Genomic DNA, 27,057 nt, shown 5'->3' on the forward strand with positions numbered 1-27,057 from the left:
AAAGTGACATGCATTTACTGTGTGTGATCTGATTCCCGATGAATTGAACCCATGACCTTCACGTTGCTAGTGACACAGTGTTTACCGATCGGACCACACCCATAATAATGACTTCTCTTTTCCCATGATTCCCCCTGATCAGAAGTAGGTGAGATATGTCTAGAGGTCAGTCTTTATGTTATTTATCTAGTTAAGAACAAATCTTATTTACAATGACTGGTCTAGGAACAGTGGTCTAGGAACAGTGGGTTAACTGGTCTAGGAACAGTGGGTTAACTGGTCTAGGAACAGTGGGTTAACTGGTCTAGGAACAGTGGGTTAACTGGTCTAGGAACAGTGAGGTTAACTGGTCTAGGAACAGTGGGTTAACTGGTCTAGGAACAGTGGTGTTAACTGGTCTAGGAACAGTGGATTAACTGGTCTAGGAACAGTGGGTTAACTGGTCTAGGAACAGTGGGTTAACTGGTCTAGGAACAGTGGGTTAACTGGTCTAGGAACAGTGAGTTAACTGGTCTAGGAACAGTGAGTTAACTGGTCTAGGAACAGTGGGTTAACTGGTCTAGGAACAGTGGGTTAACTGGTCTAGGAGCAGTGGGTTAACTGGTCTAGGAACAGTGGGTTAACTGGCCTAGGAACAGTGGGTTATCTGGTCTAGGAACAGTGGGTTAACTGGTCTAGGAACAGTGGGTTAACTGGTCTAGGAACAGTGGGTTAACTGGTCTAGTGGGTTAACTGACAGTGGGTTAACTGGTCTAGGAACAGTGGGTTAAACTGCCTGTTCAGGGGCAGAACGACAGATTTTTTTACCTTGCTCTGGGATTCGATCTAGCAACCTTTTTGGTTACTGGCCCAACGCTCTAACCACTAGGCTACCTGCCTCCCCAATCTAACGCTCTAATCACTAGGCTACCTGCCTCCCCAATCTAACGCTCTAACCACTAGGCTACCTGCCTCCCCAATCTAACGCTCTAATCACTAGGCTACCTGCCTCCCCAATCCCATAGTAGTCTGATCCACAACATGAATTAAAGGAATAGTACACCTAAAATAAAGTCTTGTTTCTTCTGCACCTTGTATTAGTTACCGTTGTAGTGAGGACGCTGTTGTTCACTTGAACTAAAACAACTTTTAAATGTTTTTATGGTTACAGTTCTCATCCTTTGGTGTGGAGGGCCCTTTTTAAAAAATAATGACTCTCCTCTTTCCGCGATTCCCCTGCAGATTAAAAGTGGTAAGAGTGAGAAGGAGGTGCTGCAGCTGCATCTGAAGAGTGTCCAGTATCTGGAGCGTTACATGTACCTGATCCTCTTCAACAGCTACCTGCATCTGGAGAAGAAAAACTCCTGGCAACGATCCTTCACCACCTGGATGCAACAGGTTGGTGGGCCTGCCGTTCATTCACACAGCACAACTCACAGTGGAATAATATAGAATCAAATAGAATAGAAGAGACTGGATGCAACAGGTTGGTGGGCCTCCCGTTCATTCACACAGCACAACTCACAGTGGAATAATATAGAATCAAATAGAATAGAAGAGACTGGATGCAACAGGTTGGTGGGCCTCCCGTTCATTCACACAGCACAACTCACAGTGGAATAATATAGAATCAAATAGAATAGAAGAGACTGGATGCAACAGGTTGGTGGGCCTCCCGTTCATTCACACAGCACAACTCACAGTGGAATAATATAGAATAAAATAGAATAGAAGAGACTGGATGCAACAGGTTGGTGGGCCTCCCGTTCATTCACACAGCACAACTCACAGTGGAATAACGTAGGCGTACACTGGCCTAGAATAGAAGAGACTGGACGACTAGACTGGGCTGGAATAGAATAGAATACATCTTCATTGGGTTGGCCTCCCATTCACACAGCAGAACAGTAGAAACACTGACCCAATGGTAAATTCTGACCCATAATGAGGTTATATAATTACATTCATCATTACTACAGAGCTGGGGTGAATTATAGTTCATTTCAGTCAATTCAGGAACTAAACTGAAATATCAATTCCAAATACATTTTCTCCCATTTTGCTTTTCAATGGGGGGAAAAAAAGATGCTTTTCAAATAAGAAAATTGCTTTTCAATGAGGGAAAATTCAGCGTAATTGCCCTTAACCCAGTCACATTCATTAACTAAATAGGTGAATTAAATTTACTTTTATCTTAACTTTTTTCATAAAATAAGATATGATCCAACGACCAGTTATTACTGTTTTTGTATAATGTTGTATTCTTATATCCAGTTGTCAGATTTCCTCGTTTCGGTTTCTTTGACCTCTACCGGTCCAATGAAATCTCAGAATAATGCTGCTGTGGCTTATGAAGGAAAAGGACCCCATCAGCCCTTTTCTGTGCAGTGAGGAAACATGTGGCAGGTTTCCAGACCCAGGCTATCTGATATCTGATCCACGGCACATACAACCAACCCCCCTCTGCACCCCTCGCTCCTCCTCACAGACTGACACATTCATCCATTTCAGCAGCTTCATACAAGGCCAGCTGAGAATCAATTCCAGCAGCTTCATGCAAGGCCAGCTGAGAATCAATTTCAGCAGCTTCATACAAGGCCAGCTGAGAATCAATTTCAGCAGCTTCATACAAGGCCAGCTGAGAATCAATTCCAGCAGCTTCATACAAGGCCAGCTGAGAATCAATTTCAGCAGCTTCTTACAAGGCCAGCTGAGAATCAATTTCAGCAGCTTCATACAAGGCCAGCTGAGAATCAAATTCAGCAACTTCATACAAGGCCAGCTGAGAATCAATTCCAGCAGCTTCATACAAGGCCAGCTGAGAATCAATTCCAGCAGCTTCATACAAGGCCAGCTGAGAATCAATTTCAGCAGCTTCATACAAGGCCAGCTGATAATCAATTCCAGCAGCTTCATACAAGGCCAGCTGAGAATCAATTCCAGCAGCTTCATACAAGGCCAGCTGAGAATCAATTCCAGCAGCTTCATACAAGGCCAGCTGAGAATCAATTCCAGCAGCTTCATACAAGGCCAGCTGAGAATCAATTCCAGCAGCTTCATACAAGGCCAGCTGAGAATCAATTCCAGCAGCTTCATACAAGGCCAGCTGAGAATCAAATTCAGCAACTTCATACAAGGCCAGCTGAGAATCAATTCCAGCAGCTTCATACAAGGCCAGCTGAGAATCAATTCCAGCAGCTTCATACAAGGCCAGCTGAGAATCAATTTCAGCAGCTTCATACAAGGCCAGCTGATAATCAATTCCAGCAGCTTCATACAAGGCCAGCTGAGAATCAATTCCAGCAGCTTCATACAAGGCCAGCTGAGAATCAATTCCAGCAGCTTCATACAAGGCCAGCTGAGAATCAATTCCAGCAGCTTCATACAAGGCCAGCTGAGAATCAATTCCAGCAGCTTCATACAAGGCCAGCTGAGAATCAATTCCAGCAGCTTCATACAAGGCCAGCTGAGAATCAATCAATCTATTCAGAAAATGGAGCTGCTGCCTTCATTCTATTCACAAGTGTGTAGAAAGCAACAGGTTGTATCCCAAATAGCTTAAACCTAAACTAGGGCTGAAGGAAGAGGTTGAGGAAAGGTGAACTAGGGCTGAAGGAAGAGGCTGGGGAATGGTAAACTAGGGCTGAAGGAAGAGGCTGAGGAATGGTAAACTAGGGCTGAAGGAAGAGGCTGAGGAATGGTAAACTAGGACTGAAGGAAAAGGCTGAGGAATGGTAAACTAGGGCTGAAGGAAGAGGCTGAGGAATGGTAAACTAGGGCTGAAGGAAGAGGCTGAGGAATGGTAAACTAGGGCTGAAGGAAGAGGCTGAGGAATGGTAAACTAGGGCTGAAGGAAGAGGCTGAGGAATGGTAAACTAGGGCTGAAGGAAGAGGCTGAGGAATGGTAAACTAGGGCTGAAGGAAGAGGCTGAGGAATGGTAAACTAGGGCTGAAGGAAGAGGCTGAGGAATGGTAAACTAGGGCTTAAGGAAGAGGCTGAGGAAAGGTGAACTAGGGCTGAAGGAAGAGGCTGAGGAATGGTAAACTAGGACTTAAGGAAGAGACTGAGGAAAGGTGAACTAGGGCTGAAGGAAGAGGCTGAGGAATGGTAAACTAGGACTGAAGGAAAAGGCTGAGGAATGGTAAACTAGGGCTGAAGGAAGAGACTGAGGAAAGGTAAACTAGGGCTGAAGGAAGAGGCTGAGGAATGGTAAACTAGGACTGAAGGAAAAGGCTGAGGAATGGTAAACTAGGACTTAAGGAAGAGACTGAGTAACTGAGGGGGAAAGGTAAACAAAGAAAAATTAGATTCTTATGACATACTGTAAGAGGTCCTATTTGGCTAATGCCTTGAAACGCAACATGTTGATTGGCTAATGCCTTGAAACTTGACATGTTGATTGGCTAATGCCTTGAAACGCAACATGTTGATTGGCTAATGCCTTGAAACGGGACATGTTGATTTGCTAATGCCTTGAAACGGGACATGTTGTTTGGCTAATGCCTTGAAACGCAACATGTTGATTGGCTAATGCCTTGAAACGGGACATGTTGTTTGGCTAATGCCTTGAAATGCGACATGTTTCACAGAATCGATGGGAGACAGAAGTACCCATGTGAATTCATATCCTTCAGCCGTGGAGAGATACTCTTTCAGACTGTGCCATACATTAAAATGGTTTGATAAGTGCTTGTGCGTGCGTGTTTATGCAACACAATATACGGTCAGGTTTTGAAAGTGTCTGTCTGTCGTGTTCTAGAGGGAATAGATGGCCGTTTGGGACATGGTCAGGCTGGTCAGGTTTGGAAAGCGTCTGTTTGTAGTGTTCTAGAGGGAATAGATGGCCGTTTGGGACACGGTCAGGCTGGTCAGGTTTTGAAAGCGTCTGTTTGTAGTGTTCTAGAGGGAATAGATGGCCGTTTGGGACACGGTCAGGCTGGTCAGGTTTGGAAAGCGTCTGTTTGTAGTGTTCTAGAGGGAATAGGGGGCTGTTTGGGACTCGGTCAGGCTGGTCAGGTTTTGAAAGTGTCTGTCTGTCGTGTTCTTGAGGGAATAGATGGCCGTTTGGGACAAGGTCAGGCTGGTCAGGTTTTGAAAGCGTCTGTTTGTAGTGTTCTAGAGGGAATAGGGGGCTGTTTGGGACTCGGTCAGGCTGGTCAGGTTTGGAAAGCGTCTGTTTGTAGTGTTCTAGAGGGAATAGGGGGCTGTTTGGGACACGGTCAGGCTGGTCATGTTTTGAAAGTGTCTGTTTGTCGTGTTCTAGAGGGAATAGGGGGCTGTTTGGGACATGGTCAGGTTTTGAAAGTGTCTGTTTGTCGTGTTCTAGAGGTGTTTTTGAGGAGGTAGAGTAAAACATGACATATTGATTCATCTACAGTTCCAATATGTCAACACTAAGGTGGCTGGTTTAGCTGTACGGTTGCTACGACTACACTGCCTCTGAATGCATCCCAAATGGCACCCTAGTACCATAGGGCTCTGGTCAAAAGTAGTGCACTGTAAACCTGGGGTGGCAAGTAGCCTAGTGGTTAGAGCATTGGGCCAGTAACCGAAAGGTTGCTAGATCGAAACCCTGAGCTGACAAAGTACAAATCTGTTGTTCTGCCCCTGAACAAGGCAGTTAACCCACTGTTCTGTTATTGAAAATTAGAGTTTGTTCTTAACTGACTTTTACATTTTTTTATTTCACCTTTATTTAACCTTTATTTAACCTTTATTTCACCTTTATTTAACCAGAACAAGTTCTCATTTACAACTGCGACCTGGCCAAGGCAAAGCAAAGCAGTGCGACACAAACAACAACACAGAGTTACACATGGAATAGACAAGCGTACAGTCAATAACACAATAGAAAAATCTATATACAGTGTGTGCAAATGTAGTAAGATTAGGGAGGTAAGGCAATAAATAGGCCGCAGTGGCTGAGTAATTACAATATAGCAGTTAAACACTGGAGTGATAGATGTTCAGAAGATGAATGAAACCTTGGATTCCATTGCTCTTACTCCAAAAGCAAAGCAATGAGAATAGAGCTTTTGCCATTTTTACCTGTGCCATGTTTTAATAGTTAGTTTTATTTCGTTTTTTAAAATTGTACAGTAGAGATACTGGGGTGCAAAGACGCAAACAAACAAAATAAATAACAATATGGGGATGAGGTAGTTGGATGGGCTATAAAACAGATTTAACAAGACTTGCTTAGTTAAATATACAATATCAGGTTCCATTTAGGCTGAAGATGCACATGAATCTACCATTACAATATGTTAGACTAAGATCGGTGATTTAGTCGTAGGTATTACTGTCCTTACCTTCACCATCCTCCTGTTATAAAACAATATGTTAGACTAAGATCGGTGATTTAGTCATAGGTATTACTGTCCTTACCTTCACCATCCTCCTGTTATAAACAGTGGAGCAGCAGCAATAACAACCCAAAAGGGGATCCAACTTTAAAACCTCCTAATGTTAATATGACCGTACACATTGCTCTGTTCTCCGCCCCCTGTTCCTCCTGTCCCTGAGCTAGAATAAACCGATTTGAACAGATCCTTCGTTCCACTATAAAAACATTGAATTCCAAAGATAGACCGGAACGATTGCTAATGAAAACAGTTGTTGAATACAGAAATATGTGAGGTCGGTGGTTCGCTCAGTCGGTTTGGGGCCATATCCTTCCTGTTATGATTAGGTGGAAGATACACTTGAGTTAACAAAACATTAGGAACACCTTCCTGATATTGAGCTGAACCCCCTTTTGCTAACTTTTGAGTTTGGATCCCGCGATGCAGTTGGTATCAGTTGCTGGGACTACTACTCTCTGTCCAGTGAACCTACCGACCAAGGCCGGGTCTGAGGAGGTATTTGGCGTAGCAGCTAGCTATCAAGTTGGCAGGGTTTTCTTGAGGGCTTGAACGCAGCTCGCGACAAGGTTAGCCGTTGTGGCTGGGACCGCGGATTGTCCCGGGTTTGTGACCATCTAGATCCCTGCTGTTTGTTGTTTTCAATCTTCTCTGTGACCTGCCCTGTCTGGAACTGTGAGGAGTAACAGTGTAACCTACGTTGATAGCTACCATGACAAAGACTAAAACCGTCAGGAGTACCATTGAGGACAGTGGTGTCTCTCTATCACAGGTAAAGGATCTTATAATTGAACAAAAAGAGTTCTATAAGCAGTTGTTACGACGACAAGAAAATAGCTTCACGTGTGTTGTCCAAATACTGGTGGAGTCAACTAATAAAAGAGTGAACGACCTGACCAGAGACATCCAGGACCTGAAGAACTGTTGCAGGTGTCACGGCCGTGGCTGGAAGAAGACCAAGGTGCAGCGTGGTGAGCGTACATTTCTGTTTATTAGGTAAATGTCGCCAACAAAACAACCGTGAAGCTTAACTTAGGCTACGATGCCTCTAACAAAGTCAACTACCCACAACGAAAGGAGGGAAAAAGGGCTACCTAAGTATGGTTCCCAATCAGAGACAACGATAGACAGCTGTCCCTGATTGAGAACCATACCCAGCTAAAACATAGAAACACAAAATCATAGAAAACAAAACATAGAATGCCCAACCCAAATCACACCCTGACCAAACCAAATAGAGACATAAAAAGGCTCTCTAAGGTCAGGGCGTGACAGCAGGAGAATGGCAAGATGACCGCAATCTTAAGTAATTGAGAGAGGACATCAGTTCTGTCTGTGAATCCATGATAACAATGACGGAGAAATCAGACTCGAGGTACAGTCAAGGCGGAACAACATGGTTGTAGACGGAATTGCAGAATCTCCACATGAGACCTGGACAGAGTCTGAGGACAAAGTGAGGTAAATTATCTGAGAAATAGAAGCTGGACCACAGGAAGATTGAGGTGGAGCGCGCCCACAGGACTGGAAAACCCACCACTAGCTCAAGTGATAGGCCCAGACCGATAGTGGTCAAGTTCCTGAGGTTCAAGGACAAGGTAGCTGTTCTGGAAAGGGCCAAGAAACCGAGAGGAACGTACCGTGCATTTGGGAAGTATTCAGACACCATGACTTTTTCCTCATTTTGTTATGTTACAGCCTTATTCTAAAATGGATTGAATAGTTTTTTTTTATCCATCTACACACAATACTGCATAATGACAAAGCGAAAACAGGTTTTTAGATGTTTTTTTGCAAATGTATAAAAAAAAACAAACAGATACCTTATTTACATAACTATTCAGACCCTTTGCTATGAGACTCGAAATTGAGCTCAGGTGCATCCTGTTTCCATTGATCATCCTTGAGATGTTTCTGCAACTTGATTGGAGTTCACCTGTGGTAAATGATATTGATTGGACAAGATTTGGAAAGGCACACACCTGTTTATATTTGACAGTGTATGTCAGAGCAAAGACCAAGCCATGAGGTATAAGGAATTGTCCGTAGAGTTCAGAGACGGTGTCGATTGTGTCGAGGCACAGATCTGGGGAAGGGTACCAAAAAATGTCTACAGCATTGAAGGTCCCCAAGAAGTGGCCTCCTCCATCATTCTTAAATGGAAGAAGTTGAAACCACCAAGAGCTGGCCGCCCAGCAAGTGCCTGGTCACTTTGACAGAGCTCCAGAGTTCCTCTGTGGAGATGGGAGAACCTTCCAGTAGGACAACCATCTCTTCAGCACTCCACCAATCAGGCCTTTATGGTAGAGTGGCCAGACGGAAGCCACTCCTCTGTAAAAGGCTCATGCCAGCCCACTTGGAGTTTGCCAAAAGGCACCTAAAGACTCTCAGATCATGAGAAACAAGATTCTCTGGTCTGATGAAACCAAGAATGAACTCTTTAGCCTGAATGCCAAGCATCACACCTGGAGAAAACCTAGCATGGTGGTGGAAACATCATGCTGTGGTGATGTTTTTCAGCGGCAGGGATTGGGAGACTAGACCGGATCGAGGTAAAGCTGAACAGAGCAAAGTACAGAGAGATCCTTGATGAAAACTTGCTCCAGAGCGCTCAGGACCTCAGACTGAGGCGAAGGTCCACCTTTCAACAGGACAATGACCATAAGCACACAGTCAAGACAACGCAGGAATGGCTTTTGGACAAGTCTCTGAATGTCCTTGAGTGGCCCAGCCAGAGCACAATCTTGAACCCGATCATGTGAGGTCATCCACTCGTCCTTTTCTTTACAAAACAATTTGTAAAGACAATTAAATTGTTGTTTTTTTCCTCATCAAGCTTTGATCGGGTTCAAGATTGTGCTCTGGCTGGGCCACTCAAGGACTCATATATATATATATATATATATCTAAACCGGTACCAGTTACCTTCAGACAATCCTGTGACAGGGTTCAATAGGCTGAGTGAATGAGGAGTGAATGAGGAGTGAATGAGGAGTGAATGAGGAGTGAATGAGGAGTGGATGAGGAGCGGATGAGGAGCGGATGAGAAGCGGATGTTGTAAACCTTCTTTTCAAAGTGGTTGACAAAATCATCCGCAGAGAGAGAGGGAGGGGATGGAAGATTACGGAGGGAGGAGAAGGTGGAAAGACTTTCCTAGGGTTAGAGGCAGAAGCTTAAAATGTAGAGTGATATAATGTGGCTTTAGCAGTGGATACACAGGAAGAGAAGGTAGAGAGGAGGGAGTGAAAGGATAATAGGTATTTTAGAAGTTTAGTTTTCCTCCATTTTCGTCAACTGCCTGCAGTCCTGTTCTGTAAGCTCGCAATGAGTCACTCAGCCACGGAGCAGGAGGGGAGCAACTCGGGCCATTCTGAAGTGAGGGGACACCGCCAGTGGTCAGGGAGGAGTTGTTGAGGGAAGTCTCCAGAGATGGTCGGCTGAGCCGACCAGGAGGAAAGGGGACATTGCGAGTCATAGGATGCGGAAAGATTAGTAGACAAACAGCCTCTAGGGACTGGGAAAGAGTGAGAACAGAAGAGACAAAGAGGGGAAAGATTAGTAGACAAACAGCCTCTAGGGACTGGGAAAGAGTGAGAACAGAAGAGACAAAGAGGGGAAAGAAAGAGTTGGAAAGAAATTAATCGAAGGCGGACGTTAGGAGGTTGAACCGCCCAGTACGAAGAACGGTGAGCCATAGTCAAGAAATGAAATTATCAAGGTGTCAAGCTCATTGAGGAACTCTCTAAGGGCACCTGGTGGGTGATAGATGACAATGTTAAGCTTGAGTGGACAAGTGACCGTGACAGCATGGAACTCAAATGAGGAGATGGACAGGTGAGGAGGCAGAAAAGAGAAAATCTCCAGTTAGGAGAAATGAGTCGCCCTGTTCCACCACCGCCACGATCAGATGTTCTCAGACTATGAGAGAAAACGTAGTCAGATGAAGAGAGAGCAGCTGGAGTAGCAGTGTTCTCTGGGGTGAGCCATGTCTCCGTCAGGGGCCAAAAAGTCTAGGGACTGAAGGGCAGCATAGGCTGAGATGAACTCTGTGTTCTTGACCGCAGATCGGCAGTTCAAACCGCTGCCGGAGGCCAGGAATAACTCATGGGTTGTGCGAGCAGGGTACACTAAATTAGAAGGGTTGCAGCCAAGGGGTGGGTAGCGTCTGTAAAGCCTACAGGGAGAGGAGCGAACTGGGATAGAAAACACACACATGGTTGCCAAAGCTACAAAAGAGCAGAATGAGATAATCTGTAAATAACTAGTTAAGATACTGAAGTGAGAGAGTCTTCCTCTATTTCCTTCCTCGAATAAGCGTCATTATCGAGCAACAAATCCACATTATCTAACAACATCCACATTATCTAGTAACAAACACACATTATCTAAATCCATTATCTAGCAGCAAACTACATTATTTAGCAACGAACACACATTATCTAACCCTATTATCTAGCAACAAACCCCATTAACTAGTAACAAACCCACATTATCTAGCAACAGACCCCATTAATTAGTAACAAACCCACATTATCTAGCAACAGACCCCATTAATTAGTAACAAACCCACATTATCTAACCCTATTATCTAGCAACAAACCCCATTAACTAGTAACAAACCCACATTATCTAACCCTATTATCTAGCAACAAACCCCATTAACTAGAAACAAACCCACATTATCTAACCCTATTATCTAGCAACAAACCCCATTAACTAGTAACAAACCCACATTATCTAACCCTATTATCTAGCAACAAACCCCATTAACTAGTAACAAACCCACATTATCTAACCCTATTATCTAGCAACAAACCCCATTAACTAGAAACAAACCCACATTATCTAGCAACAAACCACATTATCTAGCAACAAACTCCATTATCTAGTAACAAACCCACATTATCTAGCAACAAACCACTTTATCTCTGGGCTAATGTTAAAGTAGTGCACTATATAGGGAATAGAGTGCCAATTGGGATGCACTTCTAGGTTGTCTAGCGGTTAAGAGCTTTGGGCCAGTAACCGTAAGGTCGCTGATTCGAATCACTGAGCCGCCTAGGTGAAGAATCTTATCGATGTGACCTTGAACAAGGCACTTAACCCTAATTACTCCTGGATAAGAGCGTCTCCTAAATGACTAAAATGTAAATGTGTTCTCCACATCAACAAACAGCACATGGGGCACATGGGGCACATGGAGCACATGGAGCACATGGGGCACATGGGGCACATGGAGCACGGCGTCACACAGTGGTGAGGTGGATGGGATACAATGAGCACATGGGGCACATGGGGCACGGCGTCACACAGTGGTGAGGTGGATGGGATACAATGAGCACATGGAGCACGGCGTCACACAGTGGTGAGGTGGATGGGATACAATGAGCACATGGAGCACGGCGTCACACAGTGGTGAGGTGGATGGGATACAAGGACGCACGCTTTGGTTCCTGTGTTCGTTTGGTTCTTCTCTGATCTTTTCCATTTTGGGTTTTTTTTCTCTTAGGATCTGTTTTATATTTCTTTGGATGGTTTTCTTTTGTTTCTGTGTCTTTTTCAGCACACAGACATACACTACTATCTACTAGAGAGCAGAAGGAGATGAGCACACAGACAGACACTACTATCTATTAGAGAGCAGAAGGAGATGAGCACACAGACAGACACTACTATCTATTAGAGAGCAGAAGGAGATGAGCACACAGACAGACACTACTATCTACTAGAGAGCAGAAGGAGATGAGCACACAGACAGACACTACTATCTACTAGAGAGCAGGAGGAAATAAGCACACAGACAGACACTACTATCTACTAAAGAGAAGGAGGAAATGAGCACACAGACAGACACTACTATCTACTAGAGAGCAGGAGGGAATGAGCACACAGACAAACACTACTATCTACTAGAGAGCAGGAGGGAATGAGCACACAGACAAACACTACTATCTACTAGAGAGCAGGAGGGAATGAGCACAAAGACAGACACTACTATCTACTAGAGAGCAGGAGGAAATGAGCACACAGACAGACACTACTATCTACTAGAGAGCAGGAGGAAATAAGCACACAGACAGACACTACTATCTATTAGAGAGCAGGAGGAAATGAGCACACATACAGACACTACTATCTATTAGAGAGCATTAGGAAATGAGCACACAGACAGACACTACGATCTATTAGAGAACAGGAGGAAATGAGCACACAGACGGACACTACTATCTACTAGATAGCAGGAGGAAATGAGCACACAGACAGACACTACTATCTACTAGATAGCAGGAGGAAATGAGCACACAGACAGACACTACTATGTATTAGAGAGCAGGAGGAAATGAGCACACATACAGACACTACTATCTATTAGAGAGCAGGAGGAAATGAGCACACATACAGACACTCCTATCTATTAGAGAGCTGGAGGATATGAGCACACAGACGGACACTACTATCTATTAGAGAGCAGGAGGAAATGAGCACAGACCGACACTACTATCTATTAGAGAGCAGGAGGAAATGAGCACACAGACGGACACTACTATCTATTAGAGAGCAGGAAGAAATGAGCACAGACAGACACTACTATCTACTAGAGAGCAAGAGGAAATGTATGCATTAGATTCCGTATATATACATTCCTACTGTACAACACATCAACAACTTTGATCTGTTGTTATTCTTTGGTTGTGTGTTTTGAAGACACATAGAGAACAGGGGGAAATCAAATGTTATTTGTCACATGCTTCTTAAACTGGTGTAGGCTAACAGTGAAATGCTTAGTTACAGGCCCTTCCCAACAATGCAGATAAAACAATATACAAATGATCACACAAGGAATAAATCCACAATGAGTAACTATAACATGGCTATATACACAGGGTACCAATACCAAGTCAATGTGCAAGGGTACGAGGTAATGGTACGAGGTAATTTACCCCTACCTATATGTACATATAGGTAGGGGTAAAGTGACTCGGCATCAGGATAGATAATAGACAGTAGCAGCATTGTATGTGATGAGGCAAAATGTGATCAATGCAGATAGTCTGGTAGCTATTTGGTTAGCTATTTAGCAGTCTTGTGGCTTGGGGATAGAAGATGTTCAGGGTCCTGTTGGTTCCAGACTTTGTGCATCTGTACCGCTTGCTGTACAGTAGCAGAGAGAATAGTCAATGACTTGGGTGGCTGGAGTCTTTGACAATGTTTAGGGCCTTTCCTCTGACACTGCCTGGTATAGAGGTCCTGGATGGCAGGGAGCTCGGCCCCAGTGATGTACTGGGCCTTTCTCTGACACCGCCTGGTATAGAGGTCCTGGATGGTGTGGATCTCGGCCCCAGTGATGTACTGGGCTGTACGCACTTCCCTCTGTAGAACCTTGCGGTCGGATGCCAAGCAGTTGCCATACCAAGTGCTGATGCAGCTAGTCATCCTCCTTAGGGGAAAGCGATGTTGCAACGCCAACACAGCCTTCACGACTGTGTTGGCGTGGACCATGTTAATTCCTTAGTGATGTAGACACCGATGAACTTAAAGCTCGCAACCCGCTCCTCTACAGCCCCTTCGATGTGGATGGTGCGTGCTCGGCCATCTGTTTGCAGTAGCCCACGATCAGCTCTTTTGACTTGCAGACATTGAGGGAAAGGTTGTTTTCCTGGTAGCACACTGTCTAATCTCTGACCTCCTCCCTATAGGCTGTCTCATCGTCATTGGTGATCAGGCCTACCACACTTGTGTTGTCAGCAAACTTAATGTTGGAGTTCGAGTCATGCGTGGCCACACAGTCGTGGGTGAACAGCTAGTACAGGAGGGGACTCAGCACGCACCCCTGAGGGGCCCTCGTGTTGAGGGTCAGTGTGGCGGACCACCTGGGGGCGGCCCGACAGGAAGTCCAGGATCCAGTTGCAGAGGGAGGTGTTCAGTCCCAGGGTCCTGAGCTTAGTGATGAGCTTTGAGGGCACTATGGGGTTGAACGCTGAGCTTGTAGTCAATGAACAGCATTCTCACATAGGTGTTTCTCTTATCCAGTTGAGAGAGAGCAGTTTGAAGTGCAATAGAGATTGCATCATCTGTTGGGGCGGTATGCAAATTGGAGTGGGTCCAGGGTGTCTGGGAGGATGGTGTTGATGTGAGCCATGACCAGCCTTTCAAAGCATTTCATGGCTACAGATGTAAGTGCTACGGGTCGAAAGTAATTTAGACAGGTTACCTTGGTGTTCTTGGACACAGGGACTATGGTGGTCTTCTTGAAACATGTAGGTATTACAGACTGGGTCAGGGAGAGGTTGAGGTCAGGGAGAGGCCAGCTGGTTAGTATATACTCGGAGTACGCATCCTGGTAATCTGTCTGGCCTCGCCGTCTGGAACAGCTGGTGCTCTTATGCATGCTTCAGTGTTGCTTGCCTCGAAGCAAGCATAGAAGGCATTTAGCTCGTCTGGTAGGCTCACATCACTGGGGCTTCCCTTTGTAATCCATGATAGTTTGCCAGCCCTGCCACATCCGACGAGCGTGCGTGCGTGCGTGCGTGCGTTGGAGTCCAGTACATTCCTTTACCCTGCGTTGATGTAGGTTGAAGTGGTACGTCGACCAAAGATTTGAAAAAGCTACCAGGGTGCAACATCCACATACGTGTCATTAACTAGGCCTCATTGCCTCTGTATGTACCCATAGGTTCGTTGCATCAGAGTCAAATTATCAGGAAATTTGAAATGCCTGTTTTGCGGACGAGACGTGAGGTGGTTCATTGTACAATGAACAGGTTTGTGTATGGCGGATGCCACAGATGCCTCCCGGAGGGGCAGCCAATCAGTCAGCCCAGCTATTTTGATGTGTGCTACAGAGGCCTCCCTGTTCACCGTACCCACCTGGTATGTGGGGCCTTTCACATAGTCGACTGTGGGACAAGACCCTAACTCACACACACACACACACACACACACACACACACACACACACACACACACACACACACCTACTCACCTCACTACCCCTGTACTAGCGTTGGCGCCAGGCTCCTAATGACTATTGGCCTGTGGGATCTTCTCAGTAGGAGATGAAAGACCAAGTCTGCCAGCTCTGTTCACTATCACAACTACACACTGGACAGTCAGTCACCGAACAGACACAACACACAGGCAGGCACACTTCAGCCAGGGCCCAGAGGGCAAACCATTTCATAAGAAGAGAAAGGGAAAAACTACTTCCTGTCTGTGACGGCTTCGTTTTTTTGACTCCAGAGAGAGAGAGGGAAATAATTATTTATTCACCTGGCGATGCTCACCTTTGGCTTGAGTCAGCCGAGGCCCACACGCTCTCCAACACCCATCAGCCGAGGCCCACACGCTCCCCAACACCCATCAGCCGAGGCCCACACGCTCTCCAACACCCATCAGCCGAGGCCCACACGGTCCCCAACACCCATCAGCCGAGGCCCACACGGTCCCCAACACCCATCGGCCGAGGCCCACACGCTCCCCAACACCCATCAGCTGAGGCCCACACGCTCCCCAACACCCATCAGCCGAGGCCCACACGGTCCCCAACACCCATCAGCCGAGGCCCACACGGTCCCCAACACCCATCAGCCGAGGCCCACACGGTCCCCAACACCCATCGGCCGAGGCCCACACGCTCCCCAACACCCATCGGCCGAGGCCCACACGCTCCCCAACACCCATCAGCCGAGGCCCACACGCTCCCCAACACCCATCAGCCGAGGCCCACACGCTCCCCAACACCCATCAGCCGAGGCCCACACGCTACCCAACACCCATCAGCCGAGGCCCACACGCTCCCCAACACCCATCAGCCGAGGCCCACACGCTCCCCAACATCCAGACACACAGAGGTCTCCAGTAAGGGCTAAGTCCCCAAGCAACCTTTTAACAGAATGGACCTGGAGCCATACTGATGGACCTGGAGTCATACTGATGGAGCCATACTGATGGACCTGGAGCCATACTGATGGACCTGGAATCATACTGATGGACCTGGAGTCATACTGATGGAGCCATACTGATGGACCTGGAGCCATACTGATGGACCTGGAATCATACTGATGGACCTGGAGCCATACTGATGAAGTCATACTGATGGACCTGGAGTCATACTGATGGAGCCATACTGATGGACCTGGAGCCATACTGATGGACCTGGAGTCATACTGATGGAGCCATACTGATGGACCTGGAGCCATACTGATGCAGCCATACTGATGGACCTGGAGCCATACTGATGGACCTGGAGTCATACTGATGGAGCCATACTGATTGACCTGGAGCCATACTGATGCAGCCATACTGATGGACCTGGAGCCATACTGATGGACCTGGAGTCATACTGATGGAGTCATACTGATGGACCTGGAGCCATACTGATGGCCCTGGAGCCATACTGATGGACCTGGAACCATACTGATGGACCTGGAATCATACTGATGGACCTGGAGTCATACTGATGGAGCCATACTGATGGACCTGGAGCCATACTGATGGACCTGGAGCCATACTGATGGACCTGGAGCCATACTGATGGACCTGGAGCCATACTGATGGACCTGGAGTCATACTGATGGACCTGGAGCCATACTGATCGACCTGGAGTCATACTGATGGAGCCATACTGATGGACCTGGAGCCATACGGATGGAGTCATACTGATGGACCTGGAGTCATACTGATGGACCTGGAGCCATACTGATGGAGTCATACTGATGGACCTGGAGCCATACTGATGGACCTGGAGCCATACTGATGGAGTCATACTGATGGACCTGGAGCCATACTGATGGAGTCATACTGATGGACCTGGAGCCATACTGATGGACCTGGAATCATACTGATGGACCTGGAGCCATACTGATGAAGTCATACTGATGGACCTGGAGTCATACGGATGGAGCCATACTGATGGACCTGGAGTCATACTGATGGAGCCATACTGATGGACCTGGAGCCATACTGATGCAGCCATACTGATGGACCTGGAGCCATACTGATGGACCTGGAGTCATACTGATGGAGCCATACTGATGGACCTGGAGCCATACTGATGCAGCCATACTGATGGACCTGGAGCCATACTGATGGACCTGGAGTCATACTGATGGAGTCATACTGATGGACCTGGAGCCATACTGATGGCCCTGGAGCCATACTGATGGACCTGGAACCATACTGATGGACCTGGAATCATACTGATGGACCTGGAGTCATACTGATGGAGCCATACTGATGGACCTGGAGCCATACTGATGGACCTGGAGCCATACTGATGGACCTGGAGCCATACTGATGGACCTGGAGCCATACTGATGGACCTGGAGTCATACTGATGGACCTGGAGCCATACTGATCGACCTGGAGTCATACTGATGGAGCCATACTGATGGACCTGGAGCCATACGGATGGAGTCATACTGATGGACCTGGAGTCATACTGATGGACCTGGAGCCATACTGATGGAGTCATACTGATGGACCTGGAGCCATACTGATGGAGTCATACTGATGGACCTGGAGTCATACTGATGGACCTGGAGCCATACTGATGGAGTCATACTGATGGACCTGGAGCCATACGGATGGAGTCATACTGATGGACCTGGAGTCATACTGATGGACCTGGAGCCATACTGATGGAGTCATACTGATGGACCTGGAGTCATACTGATGGACCTGGAGCCATACTGATGGAGTCATACTGATGGACCTGGAGCCATACTGATGGAGTCATACTGATGGACCTGGAGTCATACTGATGGACCTGGAGCCATACTGATGGAGTCATACTGATGGACCTGGAGCCATACTGATGGAGTCATACTGATGGACCTGGAGTCATACTGATGGACCTGGAGTCATTCTGATGGACCTGGAGTCATACTGATGGACCTGGAGTCATACTGATGGATTCATACTGATGGACCTGGATTCATACTGATGGACCTGGAGTCATACTGATGGAGTCATACTGATGGACCTGGAGCCATACTGATGGACCTGGAGTCATACTGATGTAGTCATACTGATGGACCTGGAGTCATTCTGATGGACCTGGAGCCATACTGATGGACCTGGAGCCATGCTGCTGGAGTCATACTGATGGACCTGGAGTCATACTGATGGCCCTGGAGTCATACTGATGGACCTGGAGTCATACTGATGGACCTGGAGTCATACTGATGGACCTGGAGCCATATTGATGGACCTGGAGCCATACTGATGGAGTCATACTGATGGACCTGGAGTCATACTGATGGACCTGGAGTCATACTGATGGACCTGGAGCCATATTGATGGACCTGGAGCCATACTGATGGAGTCATACTGATGGACCTGGAGTCATACTGATGGACCTGGAGTCATACTGATGGACCTGGAGCCATACTGATGGACCTGGAGTCATACTGATGGACCTGGAGTCATACTGATGGACCTGGAGTCATACTGATGAACCTGGAGCCATACTGATGGAGTCATACTGATGGACCTGGAGTCATACTGATGGACCTGGAGTCATACTGATGGACCTGGAGCTATATTGATGGACCTGGAGCCATACTGATGGAGTCATACTGATGGACCTGGAGTCATACTGATGGACCTGGAGTCATACTGTGGGAGTCATACTGATGGACCTGGAGCCATACTAATGGACCTGGAGCCATACTGATGGACCTGGAGTCATACTGATAGACCTGGAGTCATACTGTGGGAGTCATACTGATAGACCTGGAGCCATACTGATGGACCTGGAGTCATACTGATGGAGTCATACTGATGGACCTGGAGTCATACTGTGGGAGTCATACTGATGGACCTGGAGCCATACTGATGGACCTGGAGTCATACTGATGGAGTCATACTGATGGATCTGGAGTCATACTGATGGACCTGGAGTCATACTGATGGAGTCATACTGATGGACCTGGAGCCATACTGATGGACCTGGAATCATACTGATGGACCTGGAATCATACTGATGGACCTGGAGTCATACTGATGGACCTGGAGCCATACTGATGGATCTGGAGCCATATTGATGGACCAGGAGTCATACTGATGGACCTGCTGGACCCATTCTTTAGTGGAATTATTTTCATGTTAAATCTATGGATTCTCGGTACAGCAAGGAATCAAACCTGCTGTATGGTCAGTTTGGCTGGACCCATTCTGTAGTGTTTCCAGTTAGCTATGGGTCATTAGGGCTGATTTTGTTTACTGCAGATGTATGTACTGACTTTGATTAGTGCGTTCATCCTAAAGGTGAGAGAACCACCCGACTGTAAGTCACTCTGGGTACGAGCGTGTGCTAAATGACCATGTAAATGACCACGTGTTTCCTGGATAGTGAGCGCTATGCTGCACCATTGATGAAAACTGAACATCTTGGTTTGTTCTGTATGAATCAGCTTAGAATTTGTATTTTATTTTGTTTTACCTTTATTTTACCAGGCAAGTCAGTTAAGAACAAATTCTTATTTTCAATGACGGCCTAGGAACAGTGGGTTAACTGCCTGTTCAGGGGCAGAACAACAGACTCTCCAGCAGAGACAGGAAATGGCTGGGTTCCTAATGGCTACTGAAAAAACCTTGTCAGCTCGGGGGTTTGAATGTGCAACCTTCCAACGCTCTAACCACTAGGCTACCCTGGATAAGGGTGGTCCATCAGTATGGATAAGGTCTCGTGGATTCTTGCTGAGTGGCTGAAAATATTTCTCCAACAGTGACATGGTAGACGGTTGAAAATGCTTTCAGTGCTACATAATCTGGATTCTATTGGAGCGTTCTATATAGCGTGGTCAGAGACAAGGCCACCGCGTTATACCACAAGGTCTGCTCTCTTTGCTGTCTCTACAATGCTGGCTTTCTAAGCTATAATCAATGGTTGAAGAGTAAGGGATATTACCAAACAATGATTATCTCAACCATTGTTCCCCAATAGGTCCTTCAGCATGTTTCACATACCCAACAACTCTCCAGCAGAGACTGGAAATGGCTGGGTTCCAAATGGCATCTATAGGGCTCTTAGTCTGGGACGCCCAACCCCAGGCAACCGGGACATGGATCTGCTTTCAACGATGGACTCTTTTGGCTTAGAGGAGCCATGCCCACATCTCTACCCTATCCACTTAAATAACATACTAAATAGTAACTAGCAAGATGGAGATCAGTGTTTTTTTCTTTCTTTCAGGAGTGCATTTTGTGATTGGCTACTGGCAAATTTGCATCAACTATCTTCACTGAAAACCACTGCAAAGGCTTTGCCTGGAAACCTTTGGTTTTGAATCGCGACGTTGTGGCTTGTGATTTGTTAGGAGAGTTGCCTGTCTGAAGAGGACCCACCCCAGAAGTTGCCAAACGAGTCCGTCATTGAAACCCAGACCCTAGTCACTGTTGCCCGGGTTGGGTTTTCCAGACTAAAGGGGCTCTGGTCAAAAGTAGTGTGCACTATGTAGGGAATAAGGAATATAGGGCTCTGGTCAGAAGTAGTGTGCACTATATAGGGAATAAGGAGTACAGGGCTCTGGTCAGAAGTAGTGTGCACTATATAGGGAATAAGGAGTATAGGGCTCTGGTCAGAAGTAGTGTGCACTATATAGGGAATAAGGAGTACAGGGCTCTGGTCAGAAGTAGTGTGCACTATATAGGGAATAAGGAGTATAGGGCTCTGGTCAGAAGTAGTGTGCACTATATAGGGAATAAGGAGTATAGGGCTCTGGTCAGAAGTAGTGTGCACTATATAGGGAATAAGGAGTATAGGGCTCTGGTCAGAAGTAGTGTGCACTGTATAGGGCTCTGGTCAGAAGTAGTGTGCACTACATAGGGAATAAGGAATATAGGGCTCTGGTCAGAAGTAGTGTGCACTATATAGGGAATAAGGAGTACAGGGCTCTGGTCAGAAGTAGTGTGCACTATATAGGGAATAAGGAGTATAGGGCTCTGGTCAGAAGTAGTGTGCACTATATAGGGAATAAGGAATATAGGGCTCTGGTCAGAAGTAGTGTGCACTATATAGGGAATAAGGAATATAGGGCTCTGGTCAGAAGTAGTGTGCACTATATAGGGAATAAGGAATATAGGGCTCTGGTCAGAAGTAGTGTGCACTATATAGGGAATAAGGAATATAGGGCTCTGGTCAGTTATGTTAATTGAATTAGTTGTTAGTAGAATTGAAAACAACTGTGTTGGTTCAGGAGGAGCCAGAAGAAGGAGGAATAATGACATATTGTTCACTAACACTGGGAAACAGGGTCATTTGGGATCAGCTTGACCCTGTGTATCTCCTGTGGTTATGTAGGGTGTTAACAGGACATTGTAAGTAGAGTTAAATGCAACTGTTTTGGTCAGAGATCGCTCACAAATAAAGTGCATTGATGTTTCAGCCCTCTCTGTTCCTAACTCGTTGTTTCCTGTGTGTGTCTCCTGCTGTGGTTGTGTGGGTGACCTCAACCAGCTGTCTTCTAACCAATAGCTGTCTCTCCTGTTCTTCCTGCTGTGGTTCTCCCAGGTGGCTGCTCTGCTCTGGTCTTTACTCATTGTGTGTGGATCCTTCTTGAATTGCTCTCTGTTCTGTTCATGTGTTTCTCCTGTTTGTCCTGCTGTGGTCATTACATATTGTGTTTCTCTCCTGTGTTTCTCCTGTTTGTCCTGCTGTGGTCTTTACACATTGTGTTTCTCTCCTGTTTATCCTGCTGTGGTCTTTACACATTGTGTTTCTCTCCTGTGTTTCTCCTGTTTGTCCTGCTGTGGTCTTTACACATTGTGTTTCTCTCCTGTTTATCCTGCTGTGGTCTTTACACATTGTGTTTCTCTCCTGTGTTTCTCCTGTAGGTGGCAGCCAGGGCCGGGGTGTACGACCTTCTCAACCAGCTGGGTTTCTCCGAGTTTGAGAACCTTCGGGACACGCCACTTGCCAGGCTCCGCTGCCGGTGGCAACGACAGAACATCCAATCACGTCCCTTCAGGGGGGCGTTGATCTGAGCTGAGGAGAGATCACTGTGAACCGCCAGACTATGGCTGTTTCTGAAGTGGTACTCTGTTCCCTGTATAGTTCACTACTTTTGACCAGGGCCCTCTGCACTCTAAAGGGACTAGGGTGCAATTTTATACAACCTATGTCCTCCTGTGCTTTTTATTTTATTTTTATATATACCTTTAAAATGTAATAATGCTTTGTATTTTGAAATGTAATAATGCTTTGTATTTTTACCCTCGTATCACTCTGATACTGTATTATTATAATACTGCTTTTTACAAACCCACTACCAATGTTAATTAGTATTAGAATGGATGTTTCAGTACTGTCAGTCGGTATTTCCTGGTTCTGATGCTTCTGCTCTGACTGCCGCCGAGATTCAAGCTGACATTTTTACGTCTCATTTGCTCTATTGTTCCATTGTTAATATAGGAGGAGAATTCATTCATATTTTGCCCCCTTGGTGAGAACTGCCTTACTAGTATGGACCCTATAGGTTTACTAGTATGGACCCTATATGTTTACTAGTATGGACCCTATAGGTTTACTAGTATGGACCCTATAGGTTTACTAGAATGGACCCTATAGGTTTACTAGTATGGACCCTATAGGTTTACTAGTATGGACCCTATAGGTTTACTAGTATGGACCCTATAGGTTTACTAGTCTGGACCCTATAGGTTTACTAGTATGGACCCTATAGGTTTACTAGTATGGACCCTATAGGTTTACTAGTATGGACCCTATACGTTTACTAGTATGGACCCTATAGGTTTACTAGAATGGACCCTATAGGTTTACTAGAATGGACCCTATAGGTTTACTAGTATGGACCCTATAGGTTTACTAGTATGAACCCTATAGGTTTACTAGAATGGACCCTATAGGTTTACTAGAATGGACCCTATAGGTTTACTAGAATGGACCCTATAGGTTTACTAGTATGGACCCTATAGGTTTACTAGTATGGACCCTATACGTTTACTAGTATGGACCCTATAGGTTTACTAGTCTGGACCCTATAGGTTTACTAGTATGGACCCTATAGGTTTACTAGTATGGACCCTATAGGTTTACTAGTATGGACCCTATAGGTTTACTAGTATGGACCCTATAGGTTTACTAGTATGGACCCTATACGTTTACTAGTATGGACCCTATACGTTTACTAGTATGGACCCTATAGGTTTTATCAGAGGAGGTTTATATTCACCTGGCAGAACAATGTTAGTCATTAGGGGTTGAAATGAAGGGTTAAAGTAGGGTTACGTTTAGGGTTAGAAACCAGGGTTATGTTAAGGTTAGTTTGAGGTTAAGGTTAGTTTTGAGGTTATGTTAAGGTTAGTTTTGAGGTTATGTTAAGGTTAGTTTTGAGGTTATGTTAAGGTTAGTTTTGAGGTTATGTTAAGGTTAGTTTTGAGGTTATGTTAAGGTTAGTTTTGAGGTTATGTTAAGGTTAGTTTTGAGGTTATGTTAAGGTTAGTTTTGAGGTTATGTTGTAACGGCGTTCTTCGTTTGTTGAAAGAGAGGACCGAAATGCAGCGTGGTGGTTACTCATGTTCTTTAATGAATGAATGACGATACATGAAATAACTAAATGAATATGAAAACAACAAACGGAACGTGAAACCTAATACAGCCTATCTGGTGAACACTACACAAAGACAGGAACAATCACCCACAAACACACAGTGAAACCCAGGCTACCTAAATATGGTTCCCAATCAGAGACAACTAATGACACCTGCCTCTGATTGAGAACCATACTAGGCCGAAAACATAGAACTGCCCCACAACATAGAAAAACAAACATAGACTGCCCACCCAACTCACGCCCTGACCATACTAAATAAATACAACACAAAGGAAATAGAGGTCAGAACGTGACATATGTTAAGGTTAATTTGAGGTTACGGTAAGGGTTAGAGGTAGGGAAAGGCTTCAACTTTTGGGCTAGCGGAACTCCACCTCCGTCAATATTCTGCCAGTTAAATAGACACCACCTTAATCAGAAGACAGTATTAGTCTGTACTAGAACGTATTGGAACGTTTCTCCAGTTTAAAATATAGTTGAAACTACAGACTTTTAAAACAAACAGCTTCTTGGTTTAGATGGAATACATTTCTGTTACTTTTAATCGACATACAGTATCGGTTGTCTCCAAGTCCACTCCCAGGTATTCGTTTGCCAAACTGCTGTAGATGCTGCCAAAGCTAAGCTTCTGCTCTGTGTTTTACTGCTGTTTGTATGTGTCTCAGTCCTCACTTCTTCACAGCGGTTTCTCCTCTCATTAAAGGGCTAATCTGCGTCAGGTTCATCCATCTTTTAGATATATTTTTCCTTCAATAATGATATATACCAATTGATCCTTGAAGAATATAACTTGTAAATGGCTCGAGTTAAATCCAACTGTCGTACCCCATCAGAACCCCAAAATATACGCTTGTTTTACTCCAAGGTTTGTAAAAGAATGTCAATGTAAACCCTGTATAGCCTCAAAACATGGTTAAACTATAATGTTGATATCATGGATGGTCTGTCCTTGTATCCATGGCTCTATGAATTTGAGTGGTTACATTGTTCCAGCCCCGTCCCTCTGCTTTTTACCAGAACAGTGGTGGCATGGACGCTTTGTGTGCTTTCAGCTGTGAATTCCCCCTTTTTAAAGGGTTAATATGGGATTGAAACGACAACGAAGCAGTCTCTCTGTCACCTGTTTCGGTAAACAGCTGAGGGATGGACCTGGAGAAATGGAACCACACAGCAGTCTCTCTGTCACCTGTTTCGGTAAACAGCTGAGGGATGGACCTGGAGAAATGGAACCACACAGCAGTCTCTCTGTCACCTGTTTCGGTAAACAGCTGAGGGATGGACCTGGAGAAATGGAACCACACAGCAGTCTCTCTGTCACCTGTTTCGGTAAACAGCTGAGGGATGGACCTGGAGAAATGGAACCACACAGCAGTCTCTCTGTCACCTGTTTCGGTAAACAGCTGAGGGATGGACCTGGAGAAATGGAACCACACAGCAGTCTCTCTGTCACCTGTTTCGGTAAACAGCTGAGGGATGGACCTGGAGAAATGGAACCACACAGCAGTCTCTCTGTCACCTGTTTCGGTAAACAGCTGAGGGATGGACCTGGAGAAATGGAACCACACAGCAGTCTCTCTGTCACCTGTTTCGGTAAACAGCTGAGGGATGGACCTGGAGAAATGGAACCACACAGCAGTCTCTCTGTCACCTGTTTCGGTAAACAGCTGAGGGATGGACCTGGAGAAATGGAACCACACAGCAGTCTCTCTGTCACCTGTTTCGGTAAACAGCTGAGGGATGGACCTGGAGAAATGGAACCACACAGCAGTCTCTCTGTCACCTGTTTCGGTAAACAGCTGAGGGATGGACCTGGAGAAATGGAACCACACAGCAGTCTCTCTGTCACCTGTTTCGGTAAACAGCTGAGGGATGGACCTGGAGAAATGGAACCACACAGCAGTCTCTCTGTCACCTGTTTCGGTAAACAGCTGAGGGATGGACCTGGAGAAATGGAATGTGTGTGACCATATGTGTACTGATCCTGGATTCTTCCTTTTGACTGATATCTCTGCATGCTTGGAACAGCTGCTGAAGCCATTGATGCAACCGACTCATTTGAGGTTTCCAACTTCAGTAAAAGGTGTGTGTGTGTGTCCCCCTCCTCTTAGGATATTGGATGTGTCCCAAATTTCACTCCATTCCAAACAGTAGTGCACTACTCTTGACCTGGGACCATTGTGCTCTGGTGAAAAGTATTGCAGTAAGTAGTTGTCCCCCCCCACACGGTGTCCTCTTCTCTCCCGTCTCCTGCCGTCTTCTATTCTCTGTTGTTATGAACTGCATTTTAAGGTGTTTTGCCAACAAACTGTTATGAGTATATTTAGAAAATCTAAGCGACCGTTCGTACTTCAAGTCAGCCTCTCCAAGAACGGATACGTTTTTTATTTAAAAAAAATATATGTAAATATTGTTCAGTAAATAAATGCAGTTTGTTTTCACAGAAAGTCAGTTCTGAGGGCTTCTGGGAAGGATGTGTCCTTTAGGAGGAAAGCTATGGCCTGAGGGGACAGTCTGTATGTACTGTCACGCCTTGGCACTCGTTGTTATGCCAAACATGTTTTTCTTGACAACGACAGCAGTGGAGTTAGCAAGAGCACAAACAGATCTGGGATCAGGAATGTTACACCAACAAAACAACAAACGGTTTATCATTATAAAGCACATTAATGCTTTGCAATGGTTATCAAATGTCCACAGACAGGAATCCACTTCAGCTAGTATCATGTATTGTGTCAACTGTACCTGATACTTATATTTTCTAACGTATTTCCAATGTCATAATGGACATGCTTTAGGAGCCCATACGGTAGATCCTGCAAATACAGACAGACAGAATACAGTGGTAGTCTGTGGAACCACAGTAGTCTGTGGAACAACAGTACTCTGTGGAACCACAGTAGTCTGTGGAACCACAGTAGTCTGTGGAACAACAGCAGTCTGTGGAACAACAGCAGTCTGTGGAACCACAGTAGTCTGTGGAACCACAGTAGTCTGTGGAACAACAGTAGTCTGTGGAACAACAGTAGTCTGTGGAACCACAGTAGTCTGTCGAACAACAGCAGTCTGTGGAACCACAGTAGTCTGTGGAACAACAGTAGTTTGTGGAACAACAGTAGTCTGTGGAACAACAGTAGTATG

At 45.7% G+C, this 27,057-nt stretch overlaps 1 protein-coding gene across 2 annotated transcripts in view; it reads left to right on the forward strand.

Annotated features, from left to right (window-relative positions):
- The window catches only part of LOC110518596 (paladin), a 155,060-nt gene extending 130,427 nt beyond the window's left edge, over positions 1 to 24,633 (forward strand). For both annotated transcript variants that reach the window (XM_090228785.1, XM_090228784.1), the window contains exons 19-20: positions 1,222 to 1,377; positions 22,181 to 24,633. In XM_090228785.1, coding sequence (XP_090084911.1) covers positions 1,222 to 1,377; positions 22,181 to 22,330 — 306 coding nt within the window. In that variant the 3' untranslated portion in view covers positions 22,331 to 24,633. The remainder of the gene's footprint in view (positions 1 to 1,221; positions 1,378 to 22,180) is intronic.
- Positions 24,634 to 27,057: the final 2,424 nt, after the last annotated feature.

Source organism: Oncorhynchus mykiss, unplaced genomic scaffold (assembly GCF_057628025.1).
Source record: "Oncorhynchus mykiss isolate SJ-2025 unplaced genomic scaffold, ASM5762802v1 scaffold101, whole genome shotgun sequence".
NCBI lineage: Eukaryota > Metazoa > Chordata > Actinopteri > Salmoniformes > Salmonidae > Oncorhynchus > Oncorhynchus mykiss.